This window comes from Gastrolobium bilobum, unplaced genomic scaffold (genome assembly GCF_033153095.1).
Source record: "Gastrolobium bilobum isolate Gb01-03AN ecotype WA unplaced genomic scaffold, APGP_CSIRO_Gbil_v1 utg34743, whole genome shotgun sequence".
Classification (NCBI taxonomy): domain Eukaryota; kingdom Viridiplantae; phylum Streptophyta; class Magnoliopsida; order Fabales; family Fabaceae; genus Gastrolobium; species Gastrolobium bilobum.
This window is the reverse complement of record NW_026897180.1, coordinates 131,833-157,603: the sequence shown is the minus strand read 5'-3', so window position 1 is coordinate 157,603 and position 25,771 is coordinate 131,833. Positions and strand designations below refer to the sequence as shown.

The following is a 25,771-nucleotide window of genomic DNA, read 5'->3' as shown; positions in this document are numbered from 1 at the left end:
GAATTTTGGTTATTTCTTTGTTATATAAATTTTACCAAATTACCTTTTATTAGTTCCTCCAACCCTCAAAATGACACAATTTTGGAATTGCTGAAGAAAATTTTACCTTATGCGACAGGAAAAACAATAAACTCAATATATTTATATATACATGAGGTTATTTTTCATTGTATCTCTCAATCTTATGATTTGATACAATTTATGGTTGAAGATTAAAAAATTAGCTTAGTTATTCATGATTTCAATCGTGATTTGATAAACTTCTCCCTTGTTACTTGTTGACATGAATAGTTGAGCATTGATCCCATGTGCCCGAAACCATCTTTCTTTCATGTTTAAGTTGAAATGTCATGTCAGGTCTAAATTTCATACAGCTGAAATGTTCTAAGGTAAAATTCTAGAAGAGAAAAAAGTTAGAAATGCTGGTTGATTCTAATCTACATGTTACATAGAAGCTGAGGTAAAACAGTTAATCAAGGCACAGCTCTGAGCTATCCTACATACATACCTAAGATGTCAGAAAGTGGTGAAAATGCTTCTAGGTGATGGCTTTGTAGAAATATGGGATTAGTGGCTAAAGGTGACTCAACTAAAAATCTGTAGGCAAATAGTTATCTAGTATAAGAAGATGATTAAGTAGAACGGAAAGCTTAGAGTTATAAAACAAACACCTGAATAATATAACCATATTTTATATTGAAATAAGATAAAAATCCTAATCATAAATAATCGCAAATTAAATATTTTAAGTTTAAGTTTTAAATCATAAAACAAATTGCCTAAATTACATAAGTGACCTTGATAGAACTAATCCTATAAAGAAATTATCAACCTTATAATTGATAGAAATTAGACTAGGCCCAAAAAATTAGTTGGCCCAAATGGATTCAAGCCCAACTTAGTTAACCCATGACAAAAAAGTTATAAATTAAGTTCATCATTATAAATTATAATATGACAAACATAAAAATGTAACAGTCATCATACCATTCATGTCCAAATCAAACAAAACATATGAATAAGTTTCTACTTTCACTTTCACTCCCACTCCCATTCCTTTTTCAATCCTATTCGGGTATGGGTTAGTGTCGAACAACAATACGTTAAGATTTTAAAGAATCAAGTTTCCTTGGCAAGTTTGTTAGCCCCTTGCCTGCAATATTTTGAACCCACTAACTAACCAGGTACTCAAAATTTTGGTTCACAAAGATAAGGGGCTTGGAAAGGCATGAATAATTTCTCGTCGAAGGATGCATATCTAATAGGTCTAACGCAGTTGATATGAACAAGAAGCTTAAAGATGTGGTACCATCTAAATGTACTCAAAGAAGAAAAATACTAAAACAGTAAAGTGATAATATTCCACACTAACATGCAACAATATTACAATAATTACATATGTAGTTTTGAATGCATTTACATGAATGCATTACATGTCTAGTATCCTCTCGTGACCTAACTTACCAAGCATGGGATTTCTACATGGCACTACAAATAAAAAGAAAAATGAAGTTGAAAGCATTTATTCCAACACTATTTAATTTATACATTCATTGCAGCCTCAGCCACAAACAGGAAGGCTCCTGAACTAAAGCAATTAATTACTTGCAGTGCCCGTTCATTCTGAAAAGCCAGCCATACTATGTAGACAATAAAGCCGGAAATTTAATGCTCTTCGAAAATAAAGCAAAACAAATAAAAATAAATAATAGATTCAATTATACAGCAGCATAAAACACACTTGCAAGACAGCATAGTCATATGAGGAAATGTGTGGTTGAATGATAATTCCCTGTCACAGATCATGATTGGAACGGCTATTTATCTGAGTGAGTCTGATATGCAACATTTGAGTTTTGTGAGGTAAATAGGTTGGGGTAGGAGAAATATGAATCATCATCCATTGAAGGTAATCTCTTTGGCTGGTGACTAGAGGATTTGTCATCCAAAACATGATCATTGGGTAGGGAAGAATAAAAATCTTCCTTCAGTGTACCAAATGAAGGAAAACTTGATGAATGAGAGCCTGGGGAAGCATAATGATCATGGTGAAGTTCAAGATCATTTCTACCACTGTCATCAGAGTTACCTGCAGTATTGTGCTCAGTGAAATCTCCCCTTTCTGTAGTAGATTTATTATCACCACCTGTATAAAATGGGTTCTCAGAGCTGCTGTCTGGTACTTGTTCACTATTTTTTTTCTTAGTAAGCTCGTTAATACGGACTTGAGCAAGGCTAGCTGCTGACCGAGCTGCAGCGGCAGCACGTTCGGCAGTTTCAGCAGCATTATGGGCAGCAGCCAAAACATCCTGCAAGTCCACATTGGCTTCAGATTTTGTGCTTGATAAGTAGGGAGGTGAGTCACTATGTCTTGCAGAAAATGATCCAGATGATACTGTTGGAGGGGATATGAATGGCACAAACTGTTTACTTCCCATTTCACCAAATGAAGTATGGGGTTCATCTTTGTGAACAGTTGATATTTCTTCAACTTGCTCCTGCTTTAGATCTGAAAAGTCTCCAGAATGGCTTGATGAATGAAGATCAACTTCAGGGGGTGGCATAGGTGGAGGTGTAACCATTTCTGGAGCTGTGGCAACATTTGCATTAGACCGGACTGATACCGCAGGAACTTCAGGAAATTCTAATGTGTCAGAGCCAGAATCAGAATCAGGTTGTTCATTATTGGGTGTATCATCAGCAGAGTACAATTCTTCATTGTGTTTTTCTTCAGGAAGCGGCAACTTTGATCCACTAAAAAATTGGGTGGGGCCACTCTGACAAAGGAGGGAATACAAGGTAATGGTGCGAGAAAGAAAGAATTTAACATACCATGGCCAGTTTTTTTCCCTTCTAGCTAGTCACTACAGTCTAATACTTACCAGTAAGTCTTCGTGTTTTTTAAAGAACTCAGTTTCTGAAGCAGCTGGATCCCAATCTAACTCATGCTCAACAGCAATTTCTTTTAGAATGTTGAGTTTCTTTTCCGGTGAAGGAGCACGAACTGACAGCAGCTCTATTAACTGCAATTGAGAATACCACACAAGAAAATATCTTTTTATATGAGATGTTTTACCCACAAAAGAAAAGAAAAAGTCTGTATAGCATGAAAAATTCATGAAACCTGGCGATTAACACCACAGTCTGGCCTGAGCTCAGTTGCAGCAGATAAAAACTCCTTCCCATATTTCGTAGCAAATAGTAACTGGACCTGTAACAACTCTGGCAGATCGGCACATCTTGGTGCAGCAAAACATACACTAGATATGGCTTCCTTCAAGTCTAGGGGACATTCCCTGAACACATTTGAGAATTTTGATACATAATTAAAGAATAATGGTTGACCTTTTATACGTTGGATACAAAAATGATTGGGTCTCCATCATAACATACTTTTGAAAAATAATTTGACGACCTGAACAGCTTTAAAAATCCATTAAACACTATCTTCAAACTAGTCATGTTCTCAAAGATATAAAATTGAGCAAAGTTCTTAGCCTTCCCAACAATGCTGATAGTAGACAATACAAGCTCTAAGAAGATTACAACAGCATTGACAACCATTCAGGAGTGGGAACTGTAACAGTTTAACCCAATATTACTTGGTTGATTGAATATTTAAACAAAGTAGTCTAAGGCAAGCTTCTTTATTTTGCAACAACCTGGTAACGCATATCAATACAGACACAATCCAATATTAGATTACTTTGTGCAAAATAACATAAGTATTTCCCTCAAAATGAAGTGATGAGAGGGTCAAACACGGAAAGAAATTAAACATTGTAAAGAAAATGTATATGCTTCAGCATTAATAATGTGGGAAATAGATTAACGTACGGTTTCTCTTAGGATGAAGTGGAGAAAAACTATTAATATTGTGGAGGGGTAGATTTTCTCTATTTTTTTATTATTTATTTACTTATTTTTTACAATATATATGTGTGTGTGTGTGTGTCTATATATATTATTTTTCTTATTTATTATTTATTTTCCCTCAAGCTGTACTTACTTATATTTGGATTCATCAATCACCAACCCAATTAATTTTGTGGGCATGCATGCCATGGAATCAAGGGTGCTAATTTTCAAATAAAGCAACAAAATAATAGAATATTAAAACAATCCTTACTATCAAGTTATGTTAAGCAAGTGTTTAAGGAATTAAGTGTGTATTCAAGGAAATTCTGACAAATAAATCATATAATTGACATGATAATAAGTATGAGGATACAGTTCATGCCAAACAAATTAATTAGGACCCAAATAGTATTATTTGAAAAGTTTGTGGGGCAACGTATAAATATGTAAAAGTTTAGGGACCATTTTGCAAATAGGCAAAACTTAGCCAAAACTTGATTTTGATAGTTTAATTAAAGAGAAAAACTATTCTCATGTTACATGAGATAAGTTTTTCCTCCTACACACCCTTCGATAACTGTGCCACCTTTTTCTTTTCTTTTCTTTTCTTTTTTGAGGTGGTGGAACCCACAAATTTATCTCTATGACATGAGATAACTATCTCCTTTAACATGAGATTAATAAAACCCTTAATTAAATAGTTTGGCAAATTTTGTAGGCTTGAAGTGATCTTAAATTGATCAAATTATGATTAGAGAAATTTATAAAAAATGGGTCAAAGATGCATAAAATGGTAACCAATGGTAATTATTTTAAAGTAGAAAAGTCAAACAAGCATAAAACTTAAGCAACTTAGTGAATTTTCATACATAAGGTCGGTTGCTCTCTATTCTTAGCTTCCACGCCACCTTCTTTTCTTCTTCCTCTCTATGTTGGTCGAACTCCATAGAACAAAAAGGGCAAGCCTTGAAAATGCATGATGGATTGTTGAAAAATTCAAATAGGATTTTGGCTATGAGCATGAAAAATGATGTAGACTAAATACTTGATTACAAGTCTATGTGAAAATATGATTAATGGATGACATATTGATGAAAGGTTTGATTGATAATTAGTTAAAGTTTGAAGAAAATTTATGACTCCTAGATAAGTGCAATTTGGCCATAATGTTTTAAGTGGCATTAGAATTGTGGTTCATGATGTTTAAATGTTGTGTAAAGTTTCTAGTGTATGAACAAGTTAAGTGGAGTATGAATTAGCTATGTTAATGTATGTAAAATCTATGAAATTTGATATGTTCCAATTCGGCCAAGCAAGAAAAATTATGATTTGAGTTGATATAATTTGGTATCAATGATGATTAGTGGTCATGATCTTATGAATGATGAAATTGACTATGAAGTTTATATGGAAAAGGTTAGGAAATGAGATAACCAAATATGTTATGTTTAGGTTAAAACATGAAAATTATGTTGGAAGTTGATTCAATGTAATTTTCAATGGTGATTGTTACCATTGCTTGTTGTATAGTCAATTTGAGTAATTAATTGTTAAAAGATGACTTTTGAAGTCATGGAACCCTATAGTTCATGGTTTGGCCATGTTAGGGTTAAGTATAATTGAAATGAGTTTTATGTTAAATGGTGCTTTGTAGTTTTAAAACTAATCTAAATATTATTGATACAAGTAAGCATGGTTTGTAGAACTTTTACAATGACTTCATAGTATGTTGGTTTCGGCCATATTAAGAAAATAACCTAGGAGGTTATTTAAATTCAAGTATGATTGTGGGAATTAACATGTAAAGTGTTAGTTTCTTGAATTTCAAGTAATAGATGTTTGGTGATTGATAGTGCTTTTATTTATGAAAATAGTGTGGAGTAGAGAAGTAATCTTGGAAGATCAAGCTATTTACAAGGAAAACTTTATAGGTAAGCTCTTGGTTTAAGAGTATTTTTCTAACTTGATGTTCCATCACAGTCCAGTGGGACTTTGGTTTTATGTTTGTATGACTGATGTTTGTTAGACACTAGTATAGTTGCATTCATATAGGATGAAATTATGTGACTATATAATATGTGTTTCTGATGATCTGATGGTGAATAAGATATGTATTTCTGATGATTTGATTGATAAGTGATAAGTGAGATGATGTGATGATTTCGGTATTGATGAATGATGTAATGGTGGATAAGTTATGGATTTTGTTATGAGACAAATATATATATATATATGCCACCCTTATTATTGTAAGGGACACCTTACGTGTGAGAAAACACACATTTGGCTGTTATATACGGATATGTATATATGTATTTCTGGTTCTTGGCCAATGAACATATTTGATATTTGCCATGAGTGCATCCGATGCTCGGTTGACTCTGGTTTACTCTGGAGGGACGTATGTTCTCAAACATATTTGTGGACTATCTATATAAGGATATTAACTACAGAATGTCGTATTCCTAGTTATGCTTATATGATATATCTATCTGGACTCTCTGATTAGAGATTTTAACTATTGGATGTTGTATTATTAGTTGTTATATGATTTCAGTTATACTATGTATCGTTATGTACGGATATGTTATATGGAATTGAATATGAAATATATTGTATATTCAAGTGTGTAAGTCTGTACAAGGAGGCTCTCTATTTATAGAGACTAAAAGACCTAATGGGATGACCTAATGGGCCAAGCCCACAATCTAGACTATTCTAGACTATTCTAATAATAATAAATTAATATTATTTCTAACACTCCCCCTCAAGCTGGTGCATATATATCAAAAGCTCCCAGCTTGTTACGAATATGATCTATTCGGGGACCTCTAAGAGCTTTAGTGAATACATCCGCAAGTTGATCATTGGAATTGACAAATGCTGTATCGATCTCCCTTGACTGGATCTTTTCTCTAACAAAATGACAATCAATTTCTATATGCTTGGTCCTCTCATGAAAGACTGGGTTAGAGGATATATGCAAAGCGGCTTGGTTGTCACAAATGAGCTTCATAGGCCTTTGTTCACAGAGATGGAGTTCCTTCAGCAATTGACTCAGCCAGATGAGCTCGCAGGTTGCATTTGCCATTGCCCGATATTCTGCCTCCGCACTGGATCTGGTGACCACAGTTTGCTTCTTACTCTTCCAAGAGATCAAATTTCCTCCGAAGAGAACACAATACCCTGAGGTGGATCGTCTATCTGAAGGAGAACTTGCCCAGTCAGCATCTGAATAACTAGAGATCTCTGAACTCCCTTTATTTGTATATAATAAACCTCTTCCTGGCGCCCTTTTAATATATCGGAGAATTCTAATAACTGCATCCCAATGGGAGTCACAGGGAGAATCAAGAAATTGACTTGCAACACTCACTGCGAAGGAGATATCTGGTCTTGTCACAGTAAGATAATTCAATTTTCCAACTAGTCGGCGGTAGCGACTAGGATCTGGCAGTGGCTCCCCCTGTCCTGGTAATAACTTAACATTGGGGTCCATAGGTGTATCAATGGGTTTACAGCCTAACATGCCAGTCTCATCTAGGATATCCAGTGCATACTTCCTCTGGCAGATGGAAATGCCCAGCCTAAACTGTGCAACTTCGATCCCCAAGAAATATCGAAGTCTGCCAAGATCTTTGGTCTGAAATTGATTGAATAAATGCTCTTTCAACTGATCAATCCCGGTCTGATCACTGCCTGTAATGATAATGTCATCAACATAGACCAGGAGATAAACGCACTGGCCAGAAGAGCTATGCCGGTAAAAGACAGAATGATCGGCTTTGCTTCTGATTAATCCAAAGGATTCAACAACTGAACTAAAGCGGCTAAACCAGGCCCGAGGAGATTGCTTCATGCCATATAAAGATTTCCGAAGTTTACATATCATTCCAGAATTCTCCCCCTGAGCAACAAAACCTGGTGGTTGCTCCATATAAACTTCCTCCTGCAAGTCACCATGTAGAAAAGCATTTTTAATATCAAGTTGGAGAAGGGGCCAGTGATGAATGGCGGCAAGGGCAAGAAACAGGCGAACAGAAGCCATCTTAGCAACAGGAGAAAAGGTATCCCCATAATCAAGACCAAAGATCTGTGTGTATCCCTTGGCCACTAAGCGAGCTTTAAGGCGATCAACAGTGCCATCAGGACCAACTTTAACTGTGAACACCCATCGACAACCAACAACAGACTTCCCGGGAGGAGCACGAACAAGATCCCAAGTGCCATTGGAGTGAAGTGCCTGCATTTCATCAAGCATCGCCTGGCGCCACCCTGGATGAGATAGTGCTTCACCTGTGGTTTTAGGGATGGAAACAGAAGAGAGACTAGAAACAAAAGTAAAATGTTGTGAAGAAAGTCTGTCATAACTCAAGAAAGAATAAAGGGGATGAGGATTTCGAGTGGATCGAATACCTTTTCGAAGGGCAATGGGAGGAGTCTCTGATGGAGGATCCGGAGGAGAAGAGCCGACGGGAAAGGGCGATGAGTCATCAAGAGGCAAAGTCGGAGGAGGTGCAGGCTGACGACGCTGGTATGTGAGGAGAGGACGATCTGCAGGTATGGAGGTAATTGGTTGCTCCTCTGGAATAGGGTCACCTGCAGCTGGTAAAGACAAGTCAAGAAAAGGAACAGGAAGGACCTGATCAACTTGGGACACTGGAGACGGAGTAGAGTGAAAAGGCTGCTGATCAAGGAAAGTGACATCAGCAAAAACGATATAACGCTTGAGATAAGGAGAATAGCAACGATACCCTTTTTGAAAACGTGTATACCCAAGGAAAATACATTTGAAGGCTTTGGATGTCAACTTGTCTTTACCTGGAGTAAGATCATGAACAAAACAAGTACAACCAAAAATATGTAAAGGCAGAGGATAAGAAGGTGCTCCGGAAAACAAAATATTGTGGGGAACATCATTATTTAGCACAGAAGAGGGCATGCGGTTGATAAGGAAACATGAGGTGATAATAGCATCTGCCCAAAAACGGAGTGGGACGTTCATATGAATGAGAAGGGTACGTGCAGTTTCAACTAGATGTCTATTTTTACGTTCAACAACTCCATTTTGTTGTGGAGTGTGGGGACAGGTAGTCTGGTGTATCGTCCCTTGTGTATCCAGAAATTTAGAAAATTAAAGAGACACATACTCTTTTGCATTATCACTGCGCAAGATTTGAATAGAAGAACCAAATTGAGTTTTTATTTCTGCACAAAACTTTTGATAAATTGAAAATAACTCAGAACGATTTTTCATTAAATAAACCCAAGTGCAACGGGAGAAATCATCAATAAAGGTGACAAAATACTGAAAACCCAAAACAGACGTTGTTCGACTTGGACCCCAAATATCAGAATGAACAATAGAAAAAGGAGCATCAGCTCTTTTATTGACTCTATTAGCAAAGGAGGAGCGAGTGTGTTTTCCTTGCTGACAAGAATGACAGTTTAAAGACTTAAGATTGGATAAAAAAGGAACTATATGCTGAAGCTTGGAGAGGTTTGGATGACCCAGACGGCTGTGAATTAGCTCAGGAGACTCTGTGAGAGAACAGGCTACTGGAGAAGGTGGTGCAATCAGATAGTAGAGACCTCGTGACTCAACGCTTGCTCCAATCGTCTTCCCCGTACCCGAATCCTGCATAGAAAAGGATTGTTTAGAGAAGGTAATAGTACATGAAAAAGAATGAATCAACTGACTAACAGAGATTAAATTAAAAGGAATGTCAGGTATATAATAAACAGAACTCAAAGTTAAAAGGGGAGTTGGGTTGGCTTCTCCAATTCCACGAGCAGGAGCCTTAGTGCCATCAGCAAGAGTGACAGGGGGTAGGTTATTAGAATAAGAAAGTGAAGTGAAGAAATCTTTATTACCACAAAAATAATGAGTAGCACCTGAGTCTATTATCAAGGGTCCAAGAGATGATTGATAAAAACAAGCAACATGATTACCAGTGTCTTGAGTAGGATGCTGAGAAGAAACCTTCTTGAGAAGTGCCTCATAGTCGGCACTTGAAAGAGTTACTAATCCAGTTGAAGGTGGCGTAACATCAGTTTAAGCAAATTTGGCAGACGGTGGCTTCAAATGAGGGTACTTCCTATAGCAGCGTTCTTCAAAATGCCCAAGATTCTGGCAATAATTGCAACGAGGCCTCTGTCTGCGGCCACGTCTGCGACCACGTCCACTGTTCCAATTGGCCCGAGAAAAGAATGGAGATGGGGTAGTACCGGAGATGATGCCAGTCGTGTTTTTGGACGCATTATTTGAGCCCTCCATCACAAAATAAAAGGAGATAACTAGAAAATAGCAAAGAACTACAAGAAAGCAAGAAATCGCGCAAAAAACGTTGCATAAAAGTGTCCAAACAACAGGTTTTTCACTGATATCTTTCAAACGGATGGGACCCACAACGAACGGAGACCAGATCTGGAAAGAGAGTGAGGAGGCGAGCAAGATGGTGGTGGTCCGGCCTGGAACGGTGGCCGGACGGTGGCTCACGCGCTGGAACAGTGGTTCGGCCGCCGGAGACTTCCACCGGCGCGTGGCGGCGCGTGGATGCTCCGATCAACACGCGGCTTGGACAGACAGGGTCGCCTCCCTGAGCCGCTACTGATCGCGTGGTGGTTGGTCGGAAAAGTCGCCGGAAAAGCAGTCTGACGGCGGTGAACAGTGGCGGACGGTGGTTTTGTGGCGGTTTCCGGCAATGAACGGAGGCTGACGATCTTTTTCCTGATGATACGAGGTTGATGACAAGAAATTTGTGACTAAATAAGGGTTAGGTGTGAAAGGATGGTTGCCGGTATGATGCACGACAGTAAAAAGAAAGGAAAAGATATATATGCGGAAGCAGAGCCCTCAGATCGAGAGCTTTGATACCATGTAAAGTACCATGGGATACACCACCCCAAAAGCTAGCTCAAAGGGTGGGAGTGCCCAAAGCCTTGTTAGAAATAATATTAATTTATTATTATTAGAATAGTCTAGATTGTGGGCTTGGCCCATTAGGTCATCCCATTAGGTCTTTTAGTCTCTATAAATAGAGAGCCTCCTTGTACAGACTTACACACTTGAATATACAATATATTTCAGATTCAATATGGTATCAGAGCCTCGGCGTTCCCCACTTTCTCTTGTGGCGTTTCTTAGCACAGGTAGGCTGGGCCTGTTGCATTGTCCACTCTTCAAGCCCAATGGGCTCTTGTGTGAGGGGGCGTGTTGAGATAGTCCCACATTGGTTGTATGTGCAACTAATGTGAAGTTTATAAGGCTTTGGGCACTCCCACCCTTTGAGCTAGCTTTTGGGGTGGTGTATCCCATGGTTCTTTACATATGGATTTTCATTTTTGGTAAATACCTTTCTACCATTGTATACGGATTTGACATGTTTTGCCATGTATTTGACCGGTATCAGTATTTGATATGATGATTGATATTTGACCGATATCAGTATTTGATGATGTGATGATTAGATATTTGACCGGTATTAATATTTGATATAATTATTGGATACTTGATCAGTATTAGTATTTGATGTGATGACTGGATATTTGACCGGTATCAGTATTTGATGTGATGATTAGATATTTAACCAGATATCATGATTTGATATTGTGACTGGATATTTAACCAGGAAGTACGATTTGATTATGTGATTTGATATGACGACAGATTATGTGATGAATTCTCCAAGGATTGTCTATGATTCAGTATTTGGAAGTAATGTGATATCAAGGTTTAGTTTCAGGTTATTATCCTATAGGATAACCGGTAAGAGATTCAGTTATGTATAAGTTAAGTTATATGATGAGCAAATGAATTAGAAGTTTTGTTAAGTTTTATTGGATGTTTGGAATAGTTGTTTTGATAATTGTGTATGTGAGATTATGATAGGATTCATACGAAGGTGTATGCTAGGAGGCGATACAGGGGATTATTGGAGAATGATAATTCTGTTAATCAGGATATTCTAGAAGAATAGGTTGTTGGAAGAGAGAACGGGAATTGTGCTGACGTGGCTAGTCAGTTAGAAGGAATAAATGATGGTGAGGGGTGTGGGCATGGGGCAGAAAAGGACTAAGGACTTGGGATTGGGAGAGAATCAGTACCTCTTCCATTGTACTGAACATGTATCTCAGGGTACAGGGTAGCTGGTCTTCTGTTCTTAGTAGTAGTCATTTAGCTTTGTGCATTTTTTAATTGTAATAGTTGAGACTGTAGTTGTTTACTTTTTTTTCCATATTAATACAGAAAATCCAGTTATCTAGGCCAGAAAAGTGTGTATCTTGTTGATTTCTTAACTTCTCTGATCCAATCTCATCAACTAGTATCAGAGCACTCCGATCCTAAGGGTGCTTTGAATGGTGCTCACCCGTCAAATGGACGCTAGAATGGAAACGCTCGAGGAACGGTGTCGCAAGAGTGAGGAGATCGTGGAAGAATGATTTCAAAGGACTGACCAACGGTTGAACAAGATAATGGAGCTTCTGCAGCAGAGTTCCCATAGTAGAAGAGAAAGTCCACGCAGTCGAGAAAGGGGTACTCACAACGGGAATCGATGACGAGGACGTTCTTGACGTGAAAGCCATGAATCTCAGGGATCTGAAGTGCGGAACGAACATGGGGTTCGTGCAACAGGTTGGCCACCAACAAGGCTCGAGATGCCCAGATTCTTAGGGGAAGATGTATACTCTTGGCTCACGAAGGTTGAACGTTATTTTTTGGTCAATCGAATAGCAGACAGAGACAAGGTGAACGCTGTCATGGTGGTGTTGGATAGACCTGCGCTCAACTGGTTTCAGGTGTGGGAACGACACAACCTTAACGCTTCTTGGGCTGATTTCAGAACGGATGCTCTTGACAGGTTTCAACTCGAGGCCATTGGCAGCCTGTATCAAGAACTCATGAGTTTGAAGTAAACGGGGAGCGCGACGAAATATAGAACTGAATTCGAACGAATTATTAGCCCCCTCCAGGATGCCGACGAGCAAATTCTGAAGGAGATTTGGCAACATGGACTTTGCAAGAGTTTACGCACTGAACTGTTACAATGGAATCTGGATTCGTTGGGGGAGATGATGAGGGAGACGGTGTTGTTGGAGAAGAGGAATTGGGCTTGGATGTCAGACGGGTTTGGAATTGGATCTAAGTTGAGAGGAATTGGGCCAACTCATAACTTCCAGCCCAAACCTTCATTTAACTCATCAGGGACCAGGCACGTGAGCTTTGCAATCAATGGAGCTGCAGGGGCCACGCGGACAGCTACAAATGCATCCGTCAATGACACACGTCTACCCACAGCAACGCGTGGAAATATCATGGCATCTTCTGGACAAAACAACACAGTGGAAGGTGCTAGAACCTATGGATATAGGGATGATGACCGTCAATTGACCCAAACTAAGCTTCGAGAGATGCGAAAAAGTGGGGGGTGTTTCAAGTGCGAAGAAAACTGGAACCTGAGTCACAGATGCAAGGTTGCTCAATTGAATTTACTCATGATCGACGACGAAGGAGAAGAGTTCCTCGAAGAGCACAGCCATCCACGGAGCTGCCAACCGAAGAAACCAAGAACGAACAAGGAGAGGTGTTGCAACTGTCAATGTATAGTGTTTTGGGGCTCTCTTCAAACCAAACACTGCAGCTGTGGGGGTCAATCTGTGGCGAAAGGGTTACTATGTTGGTGGATAGTGGAGCCACACATAATTTCATCAGTCGTACTGTGGCTGAACGATTGAAGTTACAAGTTGAAGAGACTCTGAAACAAAGCATTGTAGTTGGAGATGGTTATAAGGTGGGAACTCAAGGAGTTTGCAAACTGGTTCCTATTCAGATCCAAGGTACTGTTACCCAACAAGATCTTTTTATTTTTGATTTGAGTAGTGCTGAAGTGATTTTGGGGATGGAATGGTTACGAAGTTTGGGGGAAATCAAGGCTGATTTTAATCAGCTAACATTAAAATTTTTGGCTGACGATAAGGAAGTGATACTAAGAGGAGACCTGTCTTTGACTTGCAAGAAGACCAATGCCTCTTTTCGTTCAACCATAAAGGCTCTGTCTGAGGGGGGTCAAGGGTACCTTGTGAATCGACATTGGGTATTGGAGAAGGAGCAGGTGCTAGAACCGTCTTAGCCAGAGTTGAAGTCCTTATTGCAAGAATTTGAGGATATTTTTCGTATACCCCAAGGGCTGCCACCTAGTAGACGTCAGGATCATGCCATCATTTTGAAGCCAAGAAGTGAAGTCCCCAACATCAGGCCCTACAGATATCCCCACTACCAAAAAGATTTTAATTGAAAATTTAGTTTCTGAGTTGCTCAATTCTGGTATGATTCAGCCAAGTGTTAGTCCTTACTCGAACCCAGTAATTTTGGTGAGAAAGAAGGATGGGAGCTGGCGAGTCTGTGTGGATTATCAAGCCCTAAACAAGCTAACCATTCGTGATAAGTTCTCCTTGCCTGTAATTGACGAACTCCTTGATGAATTAAGGGGTCCCGCATTTATTCCAAACTGGATCTGAAGTCGAGATACCATCAAATTAGGATGCAGGAGCAGGATATAGCCAAAACTGCTTTTAAGACCCATGAGGGTCACTATGAGTACTTGGTGATGCCCTTTGGGCTCACAAATGCTCCATCCTCCTTCCAATCTCTCATGAAGGAGATCCTCAAACCATTTTTGCGGAAGTTTGTTCTTTTTTTTTTTATGATATATTAATTTATAGCAAAGGTGACCGTGAACATTTGGAGCATCTAAGGGTGGTGTTTGAGATTTTAAGGCAGCACAGTCTGTTTAAAAATAAAAAGAAATGTGAATTTGCTCAACGACAGATTGAGTATCTTGGTCATATTATTGCCTCTGATGGTGTGAGAGCTGACCCAAAGAAAATTGCAGCTATGTCAAAGTGGCATGTTCCAAAGGATGTTAAAAGTCTAAGGGGTAATCTGGGCCTTACAGGTTACTATAGGAAGTTTGTGCAAGGCTATGAAAAAATAGCCAGCCCTTAACTAACCTTTTAAAGAAAGACAGCTTTAAGTGGAATGTAGAAGCTCAGAAGGCATTTGATCAACTTAAAATGGCCATGTGTTCTGTTCCAGTTTTGACACTCCCAGATTTTTCTAAATAGTTTGTGGTGGTGACTGATGCTTCTGGGTGCGGAATTGGTGTTGTTCTTATGCAGGAGGGCAGACCAATTAGTTATCTTAGCCAAGCTTTTTCTCCAAGAGCACAAGAAAAATCAATATACGAGAAAGAGCTCATTGTGATTGTATATGCAGTTCAGAAGTGGCGTCCCTATCTTCTTGGCAATCATTTTGTAATTAAAACCGATCAAAAAAGTCTCAAGTTTCTTACAGACCAAACCATATTGGGGGAGGAACAACAAAAATGGATCTCAAAGCTTCTAGGCTATGATTTTGAGATTCACTATCAGCCGGGTAAAGAAAATGTTGTGGCTGGAACTTTATCTAGAAATCTGCAATTTTTCTCTCTGTCTTGTGTGGACTCTAACAGGTTTGAAGAGGTTGAAGCAGAATTACATCAAGATAATCAGAAGCAGCGCATTATACAAGATTTGATTGCGGATCCACTATCTCATTCAGAATTCAGTTTGCAAAGGGGGCATCACTTTTACAAAGGCAAGATGGCTTTGGCTAAACATTCACGATTCATTCCATTGGTGCTAACCGAGTTTCATTATTCGTGTATTGCGGGTCATTCCAGATTCTTGCGAACGTTCAAAAGGATAGCCGGTGTAATTTATTGGGAAGGCATGCGCAAAAAAATTCAACAATATGTGGCTGCTTGTTCCGTCTGCCAGCAAAGTAAGGCTCAAACTCTGTCTCCAGCTGGTCTTTTACAGCCCCTACGAATTCCCTCCCAAGTCTGGACTGACATTTCTATGGACTTTGTGGGAGGGCTTCCTAAGGCTCATGCGGTGGACACTATATTTGTGGTGGTAGATAGGCTGTCCAAGTATGCACATTTCATTGCTCTAGCTCATCCATTCACAGAAAAGGAGGTAGCTTTACTTTTTATTAAGGAGGTTGTTCGCTTACACGGTTTTAGAGCATGACATTATAGTCATGCATATATGTACAGTATGATATGTATTTAGAGAGGTAGGTGTAGTTTTTTTACATCTGTATATATTTGGTATGAGGATATCTGTGTATGTTTATGATGGACATGCTATATATGTTTTGGGAGATATATCTGCACATGAGGTTATGCAATTATATGTTTGGCCTAAACCAAAATCACTCAAGAGTTTACGAGGATTTCTAGGACTCACTGGTTACTATCGAAGGTTTATTCGTGATTATGGTAAGATTGCTAAACCATCGACTAATATGTTAAAAAATGGAAATTTTATATGGACAGCAGAGTCTTCTTTTGCCTTTGAGGCCTTAAAGCATGCTACGATTACTGCTTCTGTACTTGTATTACCTGATTTTACTAAACCTTTTGACATTGACTGTAATGCAAGTGGAAAAGGTATTGGGGCTGTTTTATCTCAAAACAAACGTCCTATTGCATTTTTTAGTAAGGCTCTTGGACCAACTTCTCTTACTAAATTAGTTTATGAAAAGGAGTTAATGGCATTGGTGTTAGCTATTCAAAATTGGAGACCATATCTCTTGGGCAGGAGGTTTATAGTGTATACTGATCAAAGAAGTCTCAAATTCTTGCTTGAACAACGCATCACAACTCAAAATCAACAGAATTGGCTTGCTAAGCTTTTGGGTTATGAGTTTGATATAGTTTGTAAATTGGGTTCTAGCAACAAAGTCGCCAATGCTCTCTCTAGAAAGGATGCAGATAAAGAACTCCAAGCTATTTCCAAACCTTTTTGGTTGGAGGTAACAGCCATTGATGAGGAAGTTCAAAAAGATCCAATGTTGGCTAAAATCATTGAGGATCTCAAATCTGATCCAAATTCTCATTCTGCTTACACATTGGAGAATGGGCGGCTTTATTATAAATCCAGATTGGTACTTTCAGCTTCATCCACTTGGATTCCAAAGTTATTACAAGAGTTTCATGCTACTCCTACTGGTGGAAATGCCGATGTATTCAGAACTTATAGAAGAGTGGCATATTCTTTGTTTTGGGTTGGCATGAAGGGCACAATTACCAAATTTGTGGCTGAATGTCGTTTGTCAGCATAATAAATATTTAGCTACTTCTCTTGCTGGTCTTCTTCAACCACTTCCTATTCCTAAATGCCATTTGGGAGGAAATCAACTTAGATTTTATTACGGGGCTACCTAAATATAAAAGTTTTGATACAATTCTGGTTGTGGTGGACAGGTTGAGTAAACATGGTCACTTCATATTGAATCATTGATCAAGCATCCCTATTCTGCTAAAAGCATTGCTGAAATCTTCATTAAAGAAATTGTTCATCTTCATGGAGTTCCAATTTCCATTGTAAGTGATCATGATCCCACTTTCATGAGTAGCTTTTGGAAAGAGTTATTTCGATTGTAGGGGACTCACTTCGGTTTAGCACTACTTATCATCCACAAACAGATGGTCAAACAGAAGTTCTGAATAGGACTTTAGAAACTTATCTATGGTGTTTTAGTTCTGAACAACCTAAGGTGTGGGGAGATTATTTACCTTGGGCAGAATATTGGTATAACACTAGCTTTCACACTGCTGCTCAATCTACACCTTTTGAAGTGGTTTATGGTAGACCTCCCCCTTCTTTAATTAAGTATATTCCAGGGGAAACTTTGATTGAGGCTGTAGCAAAAGATTTAATTGATCGCGATGAAGCTTTAAGACAATTGAAGTATCACTTGGAGAGAGCATAGGCTCGGATGGTCAAATATGCTAATTTACATCGCACTCCTTCTCTTATTCAGGTTGGTGACTGGATGTATTTGAAAATAAGACCTCATAAAAGTGACTGCTCAAGGCCGATTACCACCTAAATTGGCTGCTTGCTGTTATGGTCCATTTCTTGCACTCAAACAAATTGGAGTTGTGGCTTTTCAATTACAAATTCTGTTACATGTTCTATTGATCCGGTTTTCCATGTATCTCAATTAAAGAAGGCTATTGGCAATCATTCCATTGAAGAACAATTACCGGAGGACTTTCAAGAAATGACTCCAATTTTTATTCCGGAGAAGATTTTGGCTTCTCGCACTATTCAAGACCATGATTTTCATACTAAGCAGGTTTTGATTAATGGTTTGATCATCCTCCAGAGGAAGCTTCTTGGGAAGATATTCTTGCAATTCAGCATCAATTTCCAGATTTTAACCTTGGGGACAAGGTTGTTTTTCAACCGGGAGGTATTGATACATACAAGGAAATTCAAGGTCCTAAACCCTTCAAGGTTTATACTAGAAGACATAAATAAATAACTGCTACAGCAGTTTATTAGAATATGTTGACAGTTTCATATACAGGCAGATTGTAATAGAAGACCAATAAAATAACTGCAATAGCAGTTGGTTAGGATATTATGTAGACAGTTCCTATTAGGCAGTTTCTTACTAGTTAGTTATGGTCAGTTATTGGATTGTAATAAGAGGATAAATTAATCCTCAGTTAGAAAGGAAGTCAGTTATTGGTTTATGTAAGGGTAGCTAGCAAAGGAGAGTGCTCCTTGGAGAGGTCTAACCTCTTGTATGTATTGGAAGTGAACTTCTTCTGTTAAATGCATGGATGTGTTGCAGTATTTATTTTCTGTTATCTGTTAATTGAAGGGAAAGAAACTAGGAACACAACACTACCTTTGATAATCTACCAATTTTCTTACTAGAGTCCTTACTGATCTTTTTCTCACATGACCAAACCAACTTACAAAAGAGTCCATCATCTGCTCCTCAGTAGGTGCTATTCTATCTTTCTTTCATAAATTTACGTATGTATTTTATATTTTCTTATATGTCCACCAATCCACTCAATTACCTCAGTATTCTCATCCCCGTTACAACTACTTTTTGTTCATGTTGGCACTTCACTGCCAAAACACCAAAGAGCATCACTCATTTTATAGTTTCCAGTAGAATTTCCTTTAAATTTTATAGGCACTCTGTAATCACAAAATTTTGCTTGAAGCATTTACCGATTTAATCAAATCACCACCAACTAAATCATATTGTATGAGTTAAATGTAAAAGAATACGTTGTGTATTGATCTGTGTCAGGGAGTTACAATATATAGAGACCCTAATGGGCTTAAGTGTAAGGCCCAAACCTAATCCTAATACAGTCAGAATACAGTCAGAATATTTACGGATAAGACAGAATCCAATCATATCTAATCATATCATATCTAATATTCTAGCACTCCCCCTCAAGCTGGTGCGTATATATTATGAGCACCAAGCTTGTTACAAATGTATTCAACTCGAGGACCTCTAAGAGCTTTAGTGAAAACATCTGCTAGTTGATTAGACGAGTTGACAAAAGCTGTCTTGATTTCTCCTGACTGAATCTTTTCCCGAATGAAGTGACAATCAATCTCTATATGTTTGGTCCTCTCATGAAAAACAGGATTAGAGGATATATGTAGCGCAGCTTGATTATCACAGATGAGTGTCATGGGTTGTTTCTGTTCACAAAGATGAAGCTCCTGAATCAACTGCTTTAACCAGATCAACTCACAGGTAGTATTTGCCATTGCACGATACTCAGCTTCTGCACTAGATCGGGAAACAACAGGTTGTTTCTTGCTTTTCCATGAGATTAAGTTTCCTCCGAAGAAGACACAATAACCAGAAGTAGAGCGTCTGTCCGAGGGTGATCCTGCCCAATCGGCATCTGAGTAACCACAAATTTCTGTATTTCCCTGATCCGAATACAACAAACCTTTTCCTGGTGCTCCTTTGATGTATCGGAGGATCCTCACAGCAGCATCCCAATGTGAATCACAAGGGGAATCAAGGAACTGACTAGCCGTACTGACAGCGAAAGAAATATCTGGCCTAGTCACAGTAAGATAATTGAGCTTCCCAATCAGCCTTCGATAACGTCCAGGATCAAATAACGGCTCCCCTTGTCTGGGCAATAACTTAACATTAGGATCCATGAGTGTATCAACTGGTTTACACCCCAACATACCAGTCTCTTCTAGGATATCCAAGACATACTTCCTTTGACAGATAGAAATGCCCTGTCTAGATTGCGTCACCTCAATTCCCAAGAAGTAACGCAGCTTCCCAAGGTCCTTTGTTTGAAATGCACTGAATAAATGTTGTTTTAACTGACGGATTCCGTCTTGATCACTTCCGGTGATGATGATGTCATCAACATAGACTAACAAATAGATGCACTTGTTAGGAGATGTAATCCTATAGAATACATAATGGTCAACTTTACTGCGAATTAGGCCAAACGCCTGTACAGCAGAACTAAAGCGACTGAACCATGCTCGAGGGGACTGCTTGAGACCATATAAGGATTTTCGAAGACGACATACCTTCCCAGACTCCCCCTGAGCAACAAAACCAGGTGGTTGCTCCATGTAAACTTCTTCTTGTAAATCACCATGAAGAAAGGCATTTTTGATGTCAAGTTGAAAGAGTGGCCAGTGACGAACAGCAGCAAGGGCAAGAAATAGGCGGACGGACGCCATCTTAGCGACTGGAGAGAATGTATCGCTATAATCAAGACCAAATATTTGAGCAAAACCCTTGGCAACTAGGCGTGCCTTGAGACGATCAACATGGCCATCAGGTCCAACTTTCACAGTAAACACCCAGCGACAACCAACTATAGACTTCTCTGGAGGAGCAGAAACAAGGTCCCAAGTGCCATTGGTATGAAGTGCGGTCATCTCATCAAGCATCGCTTGGCGCCATCCTGGATGGCAAAGTGCTTCACCTGTGGTCTTAGGAATAGAAACAGAAGAAAGACTAGAAACAAAGGTGAAATGAGGAGGAGAAAGACGATCATAGCTCAAGAAGGTATAAAGAGGATAAGGGTTACGAGTAGTACGTGTACCTTTTCTTTGAGCAATGGGAAGAGCCTCTGGTGAAGGATCCGGAGGGGAAGAATCAACTGCAGGGGGCAATGAGTCAGCAGGGGTCGAGTCGACTGGAGGTACTGTGTTACGACGCTGATAAGTGAGAAGTGGACGGTTCTCAGGTACTGGAGCAATAGGTGATTGCTTATCTGGAGTAGAAGCACCTGCATCTGGCAAAGACAAGTCAAGAAAAGGAACAGGAAGAACATGATCAACCTGTGACAATGGAGATGGGATAGAATTAAAGGGTTGTTGATCAAGAAAGGTGATATCAGCGGAAACTAAGTAACGCTTGAGATCAGGAGAGTAACAGCGATAACCCTTTTGAAGACGAGAATAACCCAGAAAAATGCATTTAAAGGCTTTGGATGTTAACTTATCCTTACCAGGAGTGAGATCATGAACAAAACAGGTACAACCAAAAACATGTGGGGATAGAGGAAAGAAAGGAACATCCGGAAACAATAAGTTATGAGGAATATCATTATTAAGCACAGATGAAGGCATGCGGTTGATGAGAAAGCAAGAAGCAAGGACTACATCAGCCCAGAAGTGAAGAGGAACATGCATGTGAATAAGAAGAGTCCTGGCAATCTCAATGAGATGTCTATTCTTACGTTCAGCTACTCCATTTTGTTGTGGAGTGTGAGGACAAGTGGTTTGGTGTAAAGTACCCTATGTGGCTAAGAAATGAGAAAAGTCAACAGAAACATATTCCTTAGCATTATCACTACGTAAAATACAAATAGAAGCACCAAATTGAGTATGAATTCCAGCAGAAAACCTTTGATAAATAGAAAACAACTCAGAACGGTTTTTCATTAAATAAATCCAAGTACAACGGGAGAAATCATCAATAAAGGTAACAAAATACCGAAACCCTAAAACAGACACACTTCGACTAGGACCCCAAACATCTGAATGAATAATTGAAAAAGGAGCATCAGCTCGCTTATTGACACGATTAGCAAAGGAGGAGCGGATGTGCTTTCCTTGCTGACATGACTGACAATCTAAAGTTTGAAGACCGGATAAAAGAGGAACCATCTTCTGCAATTTCGCAAGACTAGGATGCCCAAGACGACTGTGGATGAGTTGTGGAGATTCTGTGAGAGAACAAGCAACTAAAGGACTCGGCACATCAAGGTAGAACAGACCCCGTGACTCACGACCCACTCCAATCATTTTCCCCGTACCCGGGTCCTGCACAGAAACAGATTGGTTTGAGAATGTGACAATACAATTAAGAGAATTGATCAATTTACTAACAGATATTAAGTTATAAGGGATGTGAGGAATGTAATAGACAGATGTCAAGGTCAATGAGGAGGTTGGATAGATTTGTCCAATCCCATGAACGGGGGCCTTAGTTCCATCAGCAAGAGTAAAAGAGGGTAAATTTTCAGAATATGTAAGGGAAGAAAAGAGTTCCTTATTACCACAGAGGTGATCAGTAGCACCTGAGTCAAATATCCAAGGACCAAGTGATGCAGAATGAGAAACACAAGCAACAGGATTACCATTTTCTGAAGCGGAGGCCTGAGATTGAGGAGAGGACTTCCTGAGAAGGGCCTGGAATGCTACATATTCTTCAGAGGAGAGAGAGACTGTACCATTTGAAGCAGTATCCGATTGAGCTATATTAGCAGCAAAAGAAGGTCGCATGTGAGGATACTTTGTGTAGTAGCGTTCCTCATAATGACCAAGTTGCTGACAGTAATGACAACGAGGTCGCTGAACACGTCCGACTGGACCTCCTGGGCCTCCTGGGCCACGGCCTCCTAGGCCACGGCCTTCTGGGCCTCTACCACGACCACGTCCACCTCCAATATTCCCGCGATGCAGGAGCAGATTTCTTATTCAAATTCAGAAGACGCTGATACGTCATGGATAGATCAGGCTCCCCACTAGTCAAGATAGTATCACGGACATTATCATATTCTTCGGGAAGGCCAGAAAGTGTGGCAACCATAAAGAGACGTTCCACCTGTTTCCGATATGCAGTAGCATCAGTAGGGTAAGGCAGCATATCCAAATATGCCTGCATCAAAGAGCGACTCTTGCCAATATATGTCTCCATCTGAATGTCTGATGATTTGCTCAATTCCATAAACTGGGAGATGATGAAATAGAGTTGCTGAACATCATTAGTGTAGAGGTTTTTTGCTTCCTCCCATACTTCAGTGCAAGTTTGAAAGGAATAAAAGATATCCAAGACGATCAGATCAATGGATTGCCAGAGGATACTCAGAAGCTGGTTGTCAATCTTTTCCCAATCAGACTTGTCCTCCTTAGGGACATCAGTAGACTTAGTCGTGAGATGGTTCCCATATCCTTGTCCAAAGAACCAAACTCGAACAGAGGTGGCCCAGTTCTTGTAATTAACAGATCCCTTCAATTTTGAAGAGGTAATGGACCCAATATTGGTAGAGATGATATTGGGAGAATTTCTCACAGGAGGAGATGGAGACTTGACCTCCGAATGAATTGGAGGGTTTGCTGCCATAGTATTAAATCACAAAGATATAAACCGAATAAAGAGAAACGAACCTGATCACCAATCAAGAAGAGGTGCGCACAAAAAGTCAGACCCACAAAGAACCAACCACAGATCCAGAAAAAGGAGGAGAAGACGAGCTTCTCTGTCCAAGACCGGCCGGAAAAAGCCGCCGGAATAGTGCTCACGCGCCGGCAGAAGGTGGCGCATGAAGCCCACGCGCAGAGAAGACTGGAGGCTCGTGAGAGCGCGTGACAACTCCGATGGTGGCCGGACTTCCACAGATCAGGTCGCCGGGAGGAGAGGGTGCTGTTCGCGTTCGTTCCAGACTGAAAACTCGCCGGAAAAGTACTCCGGCAGCCTGAACAGTGGCTGACGGTGGCTGATGGTGGCTCCGGTGACTGTTTGGGGATGTGGACACGTGCAGAAGATGCCTGGAGAGGACTTACAGTCCTTGATGTCTTGCCGGAAGGACGCACGGCAAAGAAAAGATGACTCCTAAGCAGTGGGCTTAGGTTTTAAAGCGAAGAACAAGATTTCTAAGCGGAAGCGAGGGTTCCCAGAACGAAATAGCTCTGGTACCAAGTTAAATGTAAAAGAATACATTGTGTATTGATCTGTGTCAGGGAGTTACAATATATAGAGACCCTAATGGGCTTAAGTGTAAGGCCCAAACCTAATCCTAATACAGTCAGAATACAGTCAGAATATTTACGGATAAGACAGAATCCAATCATATCTAATCATATCATATCTAATATTCTAACAGTATGAATTAATGTTCAAGAACACATTGGCAAACACCAATCTAGTAAAAATTCTCACTAAATCAATAGTCAACTTTCAAGCTAGATGAATGAAGACTTTGTGCAATGGCATTGAAATAGAGTTCAGACCAATTGAAATAATATGATGAAAATATTCATCATCACTTCTTCGCTTATAACCAAACACTGCCTCAAACAAAGTGGCTTTTATGTTGTTTAATATGGATTACGGGTCCTGTCCACAAGCCAAATTGATTCTACCCTGTTGCTAGTTAGTCAGTTCTGTAGGACATGGAAACAGTTCTGCGAATTCCATTGAATAATTTTCCTACAGTTTTATCAATGAATGTTCTACAAATGGCTAACTTGAATGTAAATCGTATTGGCAAATCATACAAATTCAAACAAGAAGCTAAGCTAGTCAACCAGATTTCTGTTTCATCTCTAACATATACCTTTGAGATTCAATTATTGGAAGGCGAACAGCGATAAGTTCACAAAAGAGTTCAATGATCTCTTGAGCAGCCATCATGTTCTCCTCTCTGATAATATGCTCTACCTGCATGGATAACCACATCAAGAACGGCACTACAAAAAGAAAAAATACCAAAAAGGATTTTCCTTCTGCCCTGAGCCACAGGTTTAAAATTCTGAAACTGGAAAAATGCAAAACTAAACATCCTATGAAAATCGGGTTTACCCTAATACGCGCAGTGGCTTCTTGGCCAGTCTCAAGTAGCTTGGCAATTTCACGTCTCATATTCTTCAACAGAATCTCTCTTCTGTTTCTTAGCAACTTTATACGTGGAATTGTCAGTTTCAGCAGAGTTTTACTGAAAGTGTAAACATTGATCAACATCAAATCACATACAGATAAATTAAACACGAAAGAAATTACAAAATAAAACAAAAGAAACACCAATACAGAACTCTAGTCCAGATGCACTATTGCAATAAAAATAATTGTTTAAATCAAACTGGAACACTGAATCCTCATAATTAATATCTAAACAATTAAACCATAAAAAAGAGAGAGAAAAGAAATACCAAGTAATTGAGAAAATAAAGAAAAGCAATAATTCAGGATAAAACATCTCAAATAGTTCATCAAGGCTAATTGATGCACTGTACAGAACAATTTTCTGGTAGGAAAAAAACTATTACAATTAAATTCATTCCAGTGTAGAAAAAAGCATACAATTACAAGATGAGAAATCAAACCCCAGATTATATATGTAAATGATCAAACAAAATAATCATATAGTACCATTTGGCAGCCTTAAAACCCTTGCTGAAGAAGGAATCGAGCATCGACATGGTGCGAGTTTCGAACAGAATCAATTCCTAAACCACAGGAATAAAAAAAAAAAAAACCAGAAACCAAAAATGGAAGATTGCAGTGAGTTTACGATATTGAACAGGGTTTGGCAATTAAAAGTTTCGATTATTAGGGGAAACAAATGAGCAAGGAAAACAGAGAAAGGTGGGGTGAGTGTATATCAAAGATAATGAATGGAAAAGAGAAAAACAGAGGGAATTATAGGTGTACCCTGTTTGGGTCTTCCTTAACGAGCAAGGATTCTGATTTCTGAAGAAGGATCTATGAAACCCAGCTCAGATTTTTATTTGTTTTTTACTCGGTCTTTAAAAGTTTCACACGTTT

The 25,771-nt window shown here is 39.2% G+C and overlaps 1 protein-coding gene across 2 annotated transcripts; it reads right to left on the bottom strand.

Annotated features, from left to right (window-relative positions):
- Positions 1–1,370: 1,370 nt before the first annotated feature.
- Positions 1,371–25,771, bottom strand: LOC133304710 (uncharacterized). Of its 2 annotated transcripts, XM_061504760.1 has the most exons (7): positions 25,658–25,771; positions 25,376–25,452; positions 24,809–24,941; positions 24,564–24,667; positions 3,125–3,296; positions 2,883–3,023; positions 1,371–2,777 (listed from the first exon to the last, which is right to left on the bottom strand). In XM_061504760.1, the coding sequence occupies exons 2-7, from the start codon at positions 25,423–25,425 to the stop codon at positions 1,818–1,820; spliced, it is 1,560 nt and encodes a 519-aa protein (XP_061360744.1). In that variant the 5' UTR covers positions 25,426–25,452; positions 25,658–25,771; the 3' UTR covers positions 1,371–1,817. The 2 variants fall into 2 exon arrangements, with proteins under 2 accessions (XP_061360744.1, XP_061360746.1); XM_061504762.1 differs by lacking the exons at positions 24,564–24,667; positions 24,809–24,941; positions 25,376–25,452; positions 25,658–25,771 and adding an exon at positions 4,728–4,808 and having other exon boundaries at positions 1,372–2,777.